A 12,843-nucleotide genomic window follows, 5' to 3' on the forward strand; every position below is an offset into this window, starting at 1 on the left:
GAAAAGCTGTGCCCAAGGCCAATTAAAACCCACCAGCCCAGGGAGAGTTCCATTGCAGAAGTGTCAGCAGCAATTCCAGCCTTGAAGTTAGATGCTCAGGTCTGTGTTCAGGTCTTTTGATAAATTTTTATTTAATTTAATAGTAGTCTTTTGCTGCACCTATTTAGTGTGTCAGTCCAACACCTCAAGACTGCAGTTGTTCAGGGTGGTTTAAAGGCTCCCAGTTGCTTGTGTTGGTGGCCTGGCACTATATTGTCCTGGCCAGGTGGGTAGGCAGTGGCCCAGATTGAGACAGGCAGCAGTGATCACACCGAGTTTGCATTGATCAAGTTGCTTCTCTCTTGTTTCAGAGCAGTATTATTGTTTGCTGTTTGGTCTGTAGTAGCACCCAGAGGCTGGAGATGTTGGTGGAGTTTCGTAGCACCAGGAGAAAGACAAGGACAAGGAGAAGGAGGAGGAAATTACTTCCCCATAGAACCTACAGCCCCAGCTCCCTTGCTCAGTTCCAGGGAAAATAAAATTAATTTTTATGGTTGGTGAAAATGCCTTCTTCTCCAATACCTGCCTTTGGTGGAGGTGCCCAACACCAACCTCTGCCACACAAATTTCAGAGACGAAACAGAAAACCCAAATTTACCAAAATAAGGGAGACTGTCTTAAGCCAGCCTATTTTTAGAAGATTCTCTGTAGAGAAAACAAAGTCTAATTTAAAACAGCTTTTATTGTTGCAGTAACCCACCATTTCACATGTGTCCCTGGAAGTTTGTTAAATCTTGTTAACAGCCTGTGTCCCACTTAGCTTCAAAGTCAAGCCTTCTCCTCCAAATCCTGCTATTTTCAAGGCACAAAGTGAACATCACTATTATTAGGGTGCTCTGCTCTTTAACAGTTATGTTTTGAGAACGCTACTTACAATGATTTAAGGTCTCTTCTTGGTAACTGTGGGTTCAATGTTTTTGTGCGTGCTAATCTCCACTTAATCTTTCTTACCACTGCAAATAACATGGAGGAAAAGAGGTCTTTGCAGAGCAGCATAGCTTGGAAATTGTGCTTTTTTTCATTACTGGCTGTGGAAAAGTCTGTTTTTCCACCAGCTGACTTGCATACTCTTTTAGAGATGTAACAGGTTCTCAGGGGAGATCACCACAGATAGCAGCATGGACTTCCTCCTTAGGAGGCAATTGCATGTTGTATCTGTAAAATTCTCTCAAATACTAACAGTTGATCCCTTTGTGTCAAATGAAGTGGAGGGGGTTTGGTCCTTCCCTTGGAGAGCCTCTACAGTTCGCAAAGGCTCAGGACAGGAGCACACCTTGGGCATGACTCTGCTTCCCTTCCTTAGTGAGCCACTCCCATGGCACTTCAGCAGAGCAGCCAACGGAGCAGCAGACACAGTTGGCCACAGGACAGAAATCCAACTGACAAGTCCTTGCAGACAACAGATCCTTAATACATTTTGGTCTTCGGCAAGCTGTCACCATTCAGAAGTCATTGGCAGCCGTTGCCAAATTATGCTCAAGGCTGCAATATTCAAGCATCCATTCCACAAGGGACCAGGATGGCCGGGAAAGGAAGCAGCAGCCCCTCTGTGGGGGATGCTCTGGGCTCCAAAGTGAGTTCTGTCCTTGGTTTTGGAGGCTGGCAAGGAATTGTGGGATCAATGAGAGGGTTTGCAGTCTTGAGAGGCTTGTTAAAATGTATAGCTCTGAACCTTTTCCCACAGTGTGCTGTCATAGGACTGGCTTGGGAAAACAGCTGAGAAACAAGTGAGACCAGAGCATCAAGAGCTAGACAGGTCCAGCCCATGGGCTTCCAACTGTGACTGAAAACGGGCAATGGGGACCTTGGTGCACAACTTGGGTGCACCTCAGCTCTCCACATCTCTGCCTCCGCAGGAGCAGCAACAGAAGATGTCAGGGGCATCACCTTAGGAGCAGCCCGGCGTGCTGCATGGGGCAGCAGTGCTTAATGGGATCACCACTGCTCAGCTGCCAAGCTCCCTTGCCAGATGGCACCATCTCTACACTGAAGCACTGGAGCAGAGGTGGTGATGAGAGTGTGTGTGAGCACGTGACTGATCAGCAATAAGCTTTTCTTACTTTCCATGCATCTTCCTTGTCTGGGTGTGAGCAGACCGTGAGACCTAGCAAACCTCAAACCCACTGACGGCAAGTTGCAGAGCCTCTAATTTCCGCTGTTTACCAGGCAGGTCCCCCGAGCCTCAGTCAAAACCTCGCTGGTGCAAGAGCTCCCTGTCTTCCCACCCTTACTCAGCAAACTGCCAGCAGCACCCCCCACCCCCAGACATTTGCATTCAATTACCCTGAATTTAATCACAGAAAGCAAATTTTGCCTGGCCACAACTTCGAAAGGGGCAAAAACAAATGCCTCAGGTTGCAAACTGTTATATCTGATCCTCCCTCCAGATTTACCACTGGGTTTTTCTGCCATCCCTGTTATGTGGTGTTGGTGTCAGAGCCTCCTCCTGGCCAGATGAATCTTATAAGAAACTTGGTTATTAATCAGATTTGCGGGGATTTAAGGAAAGTTGCAAACACAAGCAGGCGAGCAGGAAGTTCTCACTGTCCTTGTGAAATGACTACCACTGTTTCTCTGTAAAACCACACTTGCACATTTCCTCTGCTGTAACTTCTCATGCCATTCAAGTTCCCCAGGGGAAACGAGAAGACAAAACTCATCAGAGAAACAGATCAGGAGTGAGAGAGATGATAGCTGACAATACTAATGGCACGGTTTAGGCATTTTGGGGCATAAAATAGGCATTACATCCACATGCCTCTCTGGGTTGCTATCACTACTAGCCAGCCACAAGTCTGAAATTATTTAAATAGTAAACTTAAATACTAAGGGTTCTTAAAAATCATGAAATCTAGTTAATAAGGAAAGCATTCAGCCTAGGAATAGCATGCATTACAACTGAGTGCTAACACCAGCAGGGCAGGAGATGAAATTTATACCTGAGCGAGTCGTAGAATATGCTGAGTTAAAAGAGACCCGCAATGATCATGGAGACCAATTCCTGTCCCTGCACAGAACACCCCAAAAATCACACCAGGTGCCCAAGAGCACTGTCCATACTCTTCTTGAAGTCAGACAGGCTGTGACCACTTCCCTGGAGAGTCTGAGTTTCCCTCCGTTTAGAGCAGGCAAGTGTCAGCATGAGGACATGCCAGAAGAGTGGTGAGCAGAGGGAGGCTGCCCATGTCACCCTGACCTGGCCACCACGGGAAGAAGTTCTGACACTTGTCTCTCTGCCCTTGCTGAACTGTGGTTGTCAGCTGAACAATACCTGACTAACACATACCTGAGGGATGCTAGAGGTGGTTTCCACAAGAGGGCTCAAACAGTCTTGCCCAGGTTACCTTTCTGGTTACATTTTGGTTTGGGCCTTGGTTTATTAATCAGGTCTCATTGAGCGTAGCGCTTCAGCCACAGTGTCGTGTGACAAGTATTGGGGTGTGAAGCCTTTGGGATTAGAAGTCCCGTACGGCTCCCCCAGTTATTCATGTTCCTGTGTGCCCATTGAAAAAGAAAAGCTTTTTGCTTTTTTTTTTAATTGCTGTCCTTCCTCCCATTCCAGCTCCAAGAGAATCAAGAGCAGAAGCCAATACTCAGATGCTTGTTCAAGTCCTATCCTGCCACAGCCTGAAGCAAAGTGCTACGCCCCCACTGACAGCTCAGCTTGACTCCTACTAACCTGCTGTGGGCAGGAGCATTAGCTCAGTTCTTCAGTCCCCCTCTTGCACAAACGATGGAAGTGTTTCTTATTCTGCTGGGTCATACATTCAAATGTCAAAATTGACTCATTAAAAGGGCAAGTTTGGGTGGGGGGGGGGGCAGTTTACAGGAAGGAACTAAAACAGCTTGGAGAGACTTCCTGTTTATTCCCACTGCTTGGGAAAAAAATTGACACAACAGAATACACACACCCTGGCTCCATTATCTTTGCTGGCACAGGGCTGGCTTGGCTCTGTCCCTTGCCACTCGAGGCCAAATCCATCCCTGCCGCGAGCGTGTTTACTTTAGAGGAGTTTACTCGAGAGAGAAATGCGGTGCCCGGAGCCTGAATGCTCGCAGTGTGTGAGCAAACACGCGGGCACCGGGAGCCCCCGCCACAATGCCACGGCACTGGCCCCCGGCCACGCCAGGGAGGTCATTTTCTTCTCGGCAATTAGCGAAGTGGTGGCATCACTAAAAGAAGTTGAATAAACACATTCAGCCCAGCTGGGTTCCCCGTTTGCTCTGTTCTCACCACTCTTCCTTCTGGGCGCATGGTGGGGCCCCAGCGAGCTCCGTGCCTGTGTAGTGCGCTTTCATTCAGGCCTGGTTGGAAAGGGCTTTTAGGAAAGAGGAGGAGGGGGGAAGTAACCCTTTGGCTTTCTTCTTTTACAGCAACTGTCTTCTCCTTTTCTTTTCAGGGAGGAAAAATGCCAGCTTCTCTGAGAAAACTGCAGCAAATGGCTGTTTTCATGGGCCTGTTCAGCAGCGGGGGATGCATCGTGATGTACAATCTTATGCAAAGTGAGTCTTGGTGTTGTTAGCAACCTTATTTCTCCTCTGTCCCTTTCACTGGCTTTTGTGTAGTGGGGAAAATAGCACCATGTGAGTTGTGAAAAGTAGATGAAATTAAGGGAAGAGCTTCTGGATTCTGCCTCTGTGAGCTCCACTTTTTTCATCCTCAGGGCTTTTGCTCTCCCAAGAGCTGCTGTGTGCATTTCCAGAGGCGCATATTGCATAGAGAGCAGGCTGTTGTGGTCAGAAGAAAGTCTGGTTTTTGGGGGTTTCTCAAGGGTGATGGAGAAGTGAAAGCTTCACCTGCAGTAATGCAGGTTTCATTTCTTAACTGAGATTTTGTAGCTGGGCAGTAAAAGAGGACCATCTGTGAGAAGGTGTTAAAGTCTAGCAGTTTTATCTGTAAATCTCTGTGTGGTGCTGGCCCTTAAACACAACACACCTGTGAAGTGCTAAGAAATCATGAGTTTCTCCTCAATGAAGTATAGATAAGAGCAGTCAGCACTGCAAAGACCAGGACAAAGAGAAAAGCTAGACAGGTGATGTTGCTGTTTATATCTAGGTGTTTATCTCTAGTTGCTATGTGTCTTTGGCCAAGAATCCACATTATTAGTCCAAATTATACATGTTTATTTTTTTTTAAAACTGCTTTTAGATAGTTAGCATCAGAGCAGAAGTAAGCTTTGCCTCTCTCTCAGGGGGTGCCATAGGCCTCTTGGCCCTATGCCTCTCCCTTGTTGGTGCTATCAAATGGTATTGCTTTTTACCTACCCTGATACCAGAGGATGCTGCCAGAAAAAGTGTAGCCAAGCCTGTTTCTCAAGCCCTCAGATAAGCTCTGAAACCTCCCCTTCATTTTACACATATTAATAACAAATCAGACAGGGCTGGAAAGCAGGCTTTAATTTTAGGCAGCTCATGCCCCCAAGCTCTGGAGTGCATGACAGAAATATGATCCTTACACTTTAAAATATTGAATCTGGCTTTAACAAGGACATTAGCATTTTTTAATTTTCAGCTTCAGCACTGTTAGTCACCCCCTGTGCTGCACAGCAAGCCCGAGGGCTGTTTCCCCACATGCCTTGGCTGTGCAGTCAAGTGGCACATTGCAATGGCTACTTCTAGCCCTCTTGTACTTTCAGTGGCCGCTGTGCAGCTGCCTGGTAACTCAGCCAGGCTGCTGGAAGGACATCTTCTGCAGCCAAGTGTGTCCTTCTCTATCCTCTAAACAGGCAGGTGCCACACTTGGAGCCTTCCTCCCTTGGCTCTTGCCTGGGGCTATCCCAGTGCCTTTTGCCCAGTGCACAGAACAGGCCCATACATGGACTAGTGAGGAGCGAGTGGCCTCCATAGTGGTGGGAGCAGTGGGAAAGGATTCTTTCCCTTCCCTTCCTTCAGGCTGAAGGAAGGTTTGCATGCACGTGGTCTCTGTGCAAGCTTGTACAAATACTCAGGTAATCCTATTTCTACTTACTCTCATCACCTCCACGCCCTTCTCGTGGAAGCAGTCTGCTCAGCCAACTCCAGCATGCTTTCAGCTTCCCTACCAAAAGATGTGGGGATGAACGGATTAGTTTGGCATTTAATGTCTAATGCATGAGGTGCTAACAAGGAACAGCTGAGTAGGAGCACCAGGAAATTAGAATCCATTTCTCCTCCAGCCTGCAGAGTGAACACAACATACTTTTCACATGGTCTGAGTGGCTGTTTTCCATGATTTATAGGTACTAAAGGGCAGACATGCTGCAACTCCTTTGGTTGGAGCTCCTTAGGATGTGCTGGGGGACACAGGAGGACCAACACAGGTGACAGCCTAGCAAAGTGGTTTCCATGCCAACTGGATGCTGCCTGCTCACAGGGGATGCCTCTAATTAGGGAGAGGGGGCAGCACCTTTTTGCCTCATGCTCCAAGATTAATACTGACAGGCAAAAGACTAAGAAACAAACCTTACACCTTGTTTTAAACCCTTTGAAAGGTGAAGGCAAAGTTGCCAGAGTAGGATTCAACAACTACGAACTCTTAGCTTAACTCTGCCCTTCTTGATGTCAAAAGAGTGAAATTAAGCTGATCTAGAAACCCCAGCAAGACAGCCTTAAAACTGTGGATAAGCAAATCTCTGTCTCCATAGGGAGGGTCAGGAAGTCTCCAGCTCCTCAGCTGTGGCCTGTCCATTTGCAACCACGATAGAGCTTTTCACAGCCATACAGAGCAACAACTGTCCTCCATGTGCCAGCACTGCAGCATCCATGTGCAGTGCTGTTGTGGCTGCTTGACCAGCAACTTGCTTCTGAGTGCCTCCCTTCTAAGGCATCCATCAGCAGAGTTGTAGCTTCAGGGGCTGCCACTTGGAAAGCTGTACCAAGACCGCAGCTAGAGTACCACAGCAGCAGCTGTTCCCCTCTCAATGTCTGCAAGACATTCTCCATTCTTAAGGTATTTTATGTACCTCAAATAGGAAAAAAAAAAAAGAAGAAGAATCTTTATCAGAACATTTCAGGTATTCATCCTTGTCCCATTTTTCCCCTTCCTTTTAGATAACCTACAAGTGCATGAAAAGTGGGGAGACACAGCCATAAGCTGAGCTGTAGATCAGAATGGAACAGACTATGTTCAGAGCCCTCTTCACTTAAATGAGCTGAATAACATTTTCTTCTCTGATGTAAGGGTGTGTTTCCTCCTTTAGCTAAATTTCTCCTAATTAATAGTTTTGGACTGTATTTCAGGGAGGGTGTGGTAGTCTGGAGAAAATGTCTTTTTCTCTTTTTTAAGCTTGTTTTGACTTTAAGTTAATAGTCTCCTCACTACCCTGTTTCTCTCACCTAGAAAGCTTTGCCAGGACCCAGTATTACCAGCAAGCTTTGGAGCAATTGAACAGCAATCCTGATGCCCTGGCAGCCCTGGGTGCCCCCCCCCTTAAGGTTCACAACATCCACCTGACAGACGGGAGCAATCGCGTGGACACAGAAAGAGCGCGGGTAACTCTGGGCGGGCGGTGTCACAGCGTGGCTTCCCGAGATGTCAGGTGACAGGAGATCAGCCAGGGGATTTTCAGCGGCTCATGAGTCACCTGGGGGCACTGGAAGGCAGCAGGATGGAATACCAGTTGATCTAGAAGAGGAATGGATTTCCAGAGCATAAATCTACTAGCATAGAAACAATAGGAGCAGTGTTTCCATGTTGTGCATATTATATGGGCCCATCACACAATGCCAAGGAACCTCTCAAGACAATCAGCTCCCCCCTCACACTGTAAGCCACAAAATCATTTTCAGATCCAACTTTGCCTTCCTTTACCCCCCAGATATGTCCCATGCTAGTTTTTAGGGCTTTATTGACAGCAGTTTTACAGCCCCTTATAGGCTATGCTGTGGTACAGCATGAATGGTGTGTTTTTTAAGAGCACCTGTAAGCTTGTGTCATTGAGAGCAGCTGCCCAGCCTGAGACTGAGCCTGAGGGTTACTCAGTGACTGGAGAATGCTGTGCTGGCTGCTGAAGTATTGCACAAGGCTGCCTTGTATCGGCTGAGGGCTGGGCCCAGGCAAACCTTGCAAACACAAGTCCACTTCCACTTGGCATAGATGCCTCAAGAGTACTTTCCATCGGTGTTTTTAGCCCTTAATCCATGACTGGCTGCCCTTCCCTTGTTTTGCTAGTAAGACCAAGTGCCCCTAGCAACCTCTCCAGGTCCTTCACTAGGGTAATCACGTTGGAATAATTTTGGTTTTACTAGTGAGTAGTTATGAATGCGAGGGACCAAGCAAGGGCATTAAGGAATGGATCAGATGGTACAATGAAGGAATGTGGCTATCAGGGTAAGATTAAAAAAATCCCAACCTTTTACCAGTTCACATAAAATTACTTTCCATTTCACTTCAGCCAAGCTGCATTTACTTGATACCCTGGACCAAAACATTTCCCATGTTTTATAGATTCCACCAGGGAACATATCTAAGGGAAAAAGTTGTGCAAAACCCCACACAATCTCATATACTGACTGAAAAGAAGATAACCTTTCCCACGGGTGTTTTCCTATGTCACTGTTTAAGAATGCTGGTCGCTTGGGTGACTCAGGGTGAAGTCAAACCCTGCCTTCTACTGACCTCACCCAAGACACAAATCACCAACTTTCTTCTCTTATTTTTCATGCTCTTAAGTATTCGTGTTCTCATGAAATAAACTGGTTAAACATCATTATACCACAGCTCAATTTACTGACTTCACTACATTCCCAGCTCCTGGGTCTGTTGGCGAACACCTGGCATTTTCTCTGTGATTGCATCACAACCAGCAAATGCTACACCTGAATCATTTCTTTTATTCAGACAGTAAACCCAGTGCAATTGGCCATGGTTGCTGCTGCAGCTCCAGCTTTGTTTGTTAAACAGATAAATGATAAAATTTGTGATGCTGAAAAAAAAGAATCACTGAACATCTCATTGCCTCAGTGTGTGTTAAGGGACTGTTATACAGAGGATCTCAATCTACAGGTTTGTAATGGTTATGGATAGCTCTGACAGTTCAGGGTCACCTCTGGATGACCATACATTCTGGTAAGGAAAGGTGTTTGCTCATAAATATTTCAGGGAGCCACTGGTTTTCCCTGGGGGTTGCAGCTGTAACACAGTGCATTCTTTCGGCAGAGGGAGATTAATGCATGGCAGAGCAGACATACTTGTGTAGCCACACACGTGTTAGCTGTTAGAAAAGATCAGTCCAGTTCTGAAATGCAGTAAAAAAAAAATTAATTATAGTGTTAAAAGTTAAAAAGGTGTGAGCTCTTTGACTAGAAGGAGTAAATGTCTGTTTCATAATAAGCTTTGCTGAATCTTTAATGTACTTTTACATTTGCAGATAAAGTTACCGGTCTCTGGAACAAAATCAGCGGGCTACCTCTGCATTAACTCGGAGATGGACCATTCCCGTCGGTGGTGCGTACTGGGGGGGTGGCAGGAGAAATGGGAAAGGAGTGGTAGGAGAAAACAGTAGAGCAGGATATTTGCTTTAGTCATCCGTGGTGGTGAGGTCATGCACACAGATTGAGCAGAAATTCCTGTCTGAAGGTCTTGTCAAAGGTTATTATTTTCATTAGGACAAAAAGGTGAGTTAGTTGAGAAATATTTTGAATCTGTCTCTCTGAATCTGAATGTGAATGGAAGAGGAACACGAGCCATTCCTTTGTGTTGCGTGTTCTACAAACTGTAGCTCAGTACATATCCAAATACTGTGAGCCAAGGTAAAGCATGGTCCCTTCCCACCCCACCTCCCCAAAAAGGTGCAGAGGCTGTTGAACAGCAGTTCTAATTCTGGTCTGGTATTAGGGAATCACACATTATATTGCAGCTATGCGAGGTGAGCTAAAAACAGGATTTGTTTTCCTGAGCTATCCAAGAAGTGGGGTCCTTATGGTTAAAAAATGTGCTAGAACAGATGCATTGCAGTAGAAGGATACTCTGATACCATATCATATAGAAGTGACTTTACATTTTCATAGTACTGAACCTGAAAACCTCCTTTGTCAACAGTAAACTGGTTTCTGGAACTGAGCAAAGAATTACTACATGAACTCAAAAGTTTTACTAGATGCAAACCTCTTGTTAGGTACTTCTGTTAGCTCTGTTTAGAAACCGAAATCTATAAAACTTTACTCAGCTGCCACCAGCCATATGGGGATGTTTTCTATTCATAATTAGATGAGCATGACTTACTGGATTTCTCTTCTGAGTAAGTATGGGAAGGCAGAGAAAGTCACTAGGCTGGGAATTGAGAAACTGAGTACTGGACCTGGCATCCTTCCAAATAAACAGGGATAACCCCAAGGGTCCCCAGCCCTATTTCTTGCACACCTCACTTCCCTGGTACTTGAGCTCTGATCTCCTCACTCCTCCTTAGCCCCTCCTCATAGAAAATTCCCTGTTATTCCTTGTTCACAGTTACTGTGAAGATAACTGAAGAATTGCAAAATGTTAAACTACAGCAGTACATACACATCTCTTGGAGTTTTGTTTTAAAATGAGCTCTTTTTACATTTCTGCAAATCTAAGAACAAAAAAAGGCATTTGCTTGTAAAAGGATTTGTGGCAGATAAATCTGTCAGACTCCACCAAATCCACCCATGTACAGCACAGCTTCACATGGGGCTGAGAAAGGACTTGGTGCCCTTGCATCCCACTGAGGAGCTAACAGTAAAATGGTTGCGAGTAAGGAGCAGGTAAGCAGGCCATCCTGGTGGGATGCTGCAGAGTTCATGTGTGCTATTCCAGGGCAGCTCTCACACTGGTACAGACAGAGCTAAATGGCACCAGGAGCTGAGTGCTCTGTGCAAGAGTAGCTGAGGCACCAGAGCCACTGAAATGCATCTGACTCTGAGTGTGCAAACTGTCTGTAGTGTTTTATTTATTTTATAAAAGAGAAGACAACTGAAAAAGAAAATGTGGAGTCTATGAGCTCATTTGGTCCAGGAGGAAGTGGCGTTCACCCAGAGGCAGGCAGTACAGGGATGGGGAGGGTGCCCAGAGGCAAGGGCAGCCAAGGCACAGCAAAATTCCTCTTGTCTGCCCTGAAGGGACCAAGAGAAGGGCTGAGCCCCCAGGCTATTATGGGGAACAAGCAGGTCACCCCCAAGCCTGGTTGCTTGGCCTGGGTTGGGGGTGGGAGCAGAGGGCTGCTGAGCAGAGCCCTGCTGCAGACCCATTGCACAGAGGTGCAGCAGCCTAATTACCTAATTGTATGTACTCAGCACTGACTCCAGCAAAAGCAGAGCTGGGCCAGTGCCAGGAGCTTTTGAAAATACCCTATTTTAGTACCCCAAAATAATAGTCCTTTCCAGCTGGAAAAGCAGCATGAGCAGTTGCTCAGAAGTGGGTTTGGAGCAAAGCTTAGAGGAAGGAACAGGCTCCCCCTCAGTCTCCAACAAATGCAATTTTCCTTCTTAGAGTAACCACTGTCGTACCCTGTCAGGTTTTCAGCAGTCACATTGAGCGATCACACAGTGTTCAGACTCTTCCAAGCCAGAATAATTCCTTAGCAACACTGTCTGGCTCCAAGGCTGGAGAGGAGTGGAGCAAGGAATGCACCCGCAGGATGGAGAGGAAAAAAGGCACCGGATCAGGGAAGGAATGTCCTAAGAAGAGCTGGCAGGTTTTTATTTGAACTGCAACGAATAGGAACATGCATACCAGACCTTTAAATCTGGGCTATGCCACGATATTAGGGAGAACAGCTTTCAGAAGCTGGTGCTACAAACCAAGTTTTAAAACCCTGGAGAGAATTTTTAAAGGCACTGAATGTGTGGAATTACTTGTTTCTCTGAGCCAGCTGTTTCTACATTGACTTGGCCTGTTAAAAGTGATTGCTACAAGTTAAAAATCTTCTTTGGTTTGTGTCAGCTGGTGCCTTCGGGATGTCACCTTGAAACTGCAGGATGGCCAGAATATTCCCGTTTACCACTCTCCAGTGGGAAGCATTGGTGTGCAAGAAGGCTAAAAATCAGGGACAGCTGCATCTCCGCCTCCCATTGAGCCAAAGGAGCCATTAATCGATTGCATCCTGCTGTGTCTGTGAATGTACACCGTTGTCACAAGTGACAGTTTCACTCAAGTGGGTGCTCTCAAGACAATTTTCTCTCTAAGATTTACCTCATTATTGTTGTAATTGTAATTTCTTTCTTTTGCTGGTTTATTCATGTGCTTAACAGAAGCCTAAAATAAATATCTTGCAAAAGAGTTGCTGTTGCAAAGAAGTCATGTGTTATGCCCTGTGTGCGCTGGTATTATGAATTTGAAATAAATAAACAAACTGCCAGGAAACTGAGCTTTGTTTTACAGTGGCAAACCAAAGTCAGGGCAAGTCAGCCTCTCAAAACTTTGAGAAGACTTGCTGCCTCAGTTTTCCCCCCATTTCTCAACAAGGTCTTGCCTAAATCAGGAAGGATGAAGCAGCAAAGGTGAAGCTCAGCAGCAGCGCCCTCGACTCCACTGAGGTAGATTTGAACCCTCACAGTTATCATTACAAAGCTCATGAGATAGCTGAGGCCACTCAACGGAGGAATTCCAGGAAGAGACTCACTGCTCACACTGAAGATTACTCAGAAGAAGCCGCTGCTTCACACCAGCACTGTCCAACAAGTTCTGGAGAAAAACACTCGGGAGAGTGCAGAACAGATGAAGGCACTGCCATGGTTTCCTCTATGACAAAAGATTTGACTGTGCCATTGGGTAGAGAATTTCCCATCACCAAGGAAGTTGAGGAATAAACAAAACACCCCAAACTAACAAAAAAACTCCCCCAACCCAAACAATTTCAAGTCCCA

At 46.1% G+C, this 12,843-nt stretch overlaps 1 protein-coding gene across 7 annotated transcripts in view; it reads left to right on the forward strand.

Moving 5' to 3' along the window:
• Positions 1-12,244, forward strand: part of COA1 (cytochrome c oxidase assembly factor 1) — a 51,317-nt gene extending 39,073 nt beyond the window's left edge. For 2 of the 7 annotated variants that reach the window (XM_084209768.1, XM_084209769.1), the window contains exons 3-6: positions 4,440-4,542; positions 7,358-7,509; positions 9,387-9,463; positions 11,921-12,244. In XM_084209768.1, coding sequence (XP_084065894.1) covers positions 4,449-4,542; positions 7,358-7,509; positions 9,387-9,463; positions 11,921-12,017 — 420 coding nt within the window. In that variant the 5' untranslated portion in view covers positions 4,440-4,448 and the 3' untranslated portion in view covers positions 12,018-12,244. Of the gene's footprint in view, positions 1-3,601; positions 3,840-3,903; positions 4,174-4,217; positions 4,296-4,439; positions 4,543-7,357; positions 7,510-9,386; positions 9,464-11,492; positions 11,898-11,920 lie in introns of those variants that run through there. The other 5 variants (XM_084209770.1, XM_084209771.1, XM_084209765.1 and 2 more) reach the window with 5 other exon arrangements.
• The last annotated feature ends 599 nt before the right edge of the window (positions 12,245-12,843 follow it).

This window comes from Fringilla coelebs, assembly GCF_963513975.1.
Source record: "Fringilla coelebs genome assembly, chromosome: 1".
Lineage (NCBI taxonomy): Eukaryota > Metazoa > Chordata > Aves > Passeriformes > Fringillidae > Fringilla > Fringilla coelebs.